Source organism: Atheta coriaria, unplaced genomic scaffold, assembly GCF_025399875.1.
Source record: "Atheta coriaria isolate IRGN ID8LTWV9N9 unplaced genomic scaffold, Caltech_Dcor_3.1 contig_120_pilon, whole genome shotgun sequence".
In the NCBI taxonomy this organism is placed as follows: Eukaryota; Metazoa; Arthropoda; class Insecta; order Coleoptera; family Staphylinidae; genus Dalotia; species Dalotia coriaria.
In genome coordinates this window covers 1-1,241 of record NW_027045630.1, presented here as the reverse complement: position 1 = coordinate 1,241, position 1,241 = coordinate 1, and the positions used below count along the sequence as shown (strand labels likewise).

The 1,241-nt window shown below is 40.7% G+C and overlaps 1 protein-coding gene across 1 annotated transcript; it reads left to right on the top strand.

The window, feature by feature from the left end:
* Positions 1–3: 3 nt before the first annotated feature.
* Trmt6 (tRNA methyltransferase 6 non-catalytic subunit) lies at positions 4–1,217 on the top strand. The gene is given in 2 exon segments (XM_065316642.1): positions 4–793; positions 832–1,217. Coding segments are annotated over 2 exon segments (1,143 nt in total). The 3' UTR covers positions 1,185–1,217.
* The last annotated feature ends 24 nt before the right edge of the window (positions 1,218–1,241 follow it).

Genomic DNA, 1,241 nt, shown 5'->3' with positions numbered 1-1,241 from the left:
TACATGAAACTCCACCGCGTGAAAGAACGCAACACCGTTAAACTCGGCATTAACAACATCGAATGCTCCGCGTTGATCGGCGAGAAATTCATGGACAACTTCAAAATGGTACGCAAATCAAACAATGCCTACACACTGGAAAAAGTCGACAGTGTAGAACACTACAGTACAATCGACATAAAAGAATCCGGCGCAGATAACCGCAACATCCAAGACGACGGCACATCTCAAACACTATCAAAGGAACAAATCGAAAAACTCCGTGAAGAAAACACCAGCCAAGAAATCCTGGAAAAACTCATCACAAACTCAAAAACATTCGATCAAAAGACCGAATTCTCTCAAGAAAAATACCTAAAGAAAAAGCAGAAGAAATACTACGGGTATATCACTGTAAGAAAACCCAGCATAAGATTACTCGCGAATATTTTCTTCAAATTAGAAAAAACTCAAGGCGTGCGCATGGATGACCTATCACAAATCCTAAATTACAGCAATGTACAATCCGGTGGTAGGTTTATTTTATACGATAGCGGCACAAATGGCTTGTTACCAGCCGCGATTATGGAACGAATCGGTCCGGACAACAACGGAAAGTTGGTTTATTTATATCCGATGAATGAGAATCAACGCACGTGTCTACAAGCGATGAAACTCCCCGAAGAGCAGTATAATCGGTGTATATCAGTGAATATACACTCTGTCCTGCGTTGGTTGATACAAAACCGCAGCACGGAGGGAGATTATGTTCTCCCTGAAGACCAACAGAAGGAATTCGATGAGAAATCCAGCGGTAAGCGAAAATTACAACATGATACTGATAATATTGAGGTTAAAAGCCAAAAAGACCTCAATGGCAATACAATAATCAATCCGCATGTGAGATATTACGCGAGGGTGTCGACGGGTTGATAATCATCGCGAAGGAACACCCGATGAGTATCACTACACAGTTTCTAGACTATTTGAAACCCTCGCGGAGTTTTGTTATATACAGCGCCATACGTGAACCCTTACAGGATTTATATTTTTCGATTGTGAGTCGGAAAGATGTAACCAATGTGAAATTAAGTGAGAATTTCATGCGGCAGTATCAGGTTTTACCCGAACGCACGCATCCGTTGGTTAACATGACCAACGGAGGCTTTTTACTAACAGGAATTAAATTAGTTTCGATTAAATGATGAAAATCAAAATAAACTCACCTGATTGAAAAACTGCTGCAGGATGCTTTTGTTTTG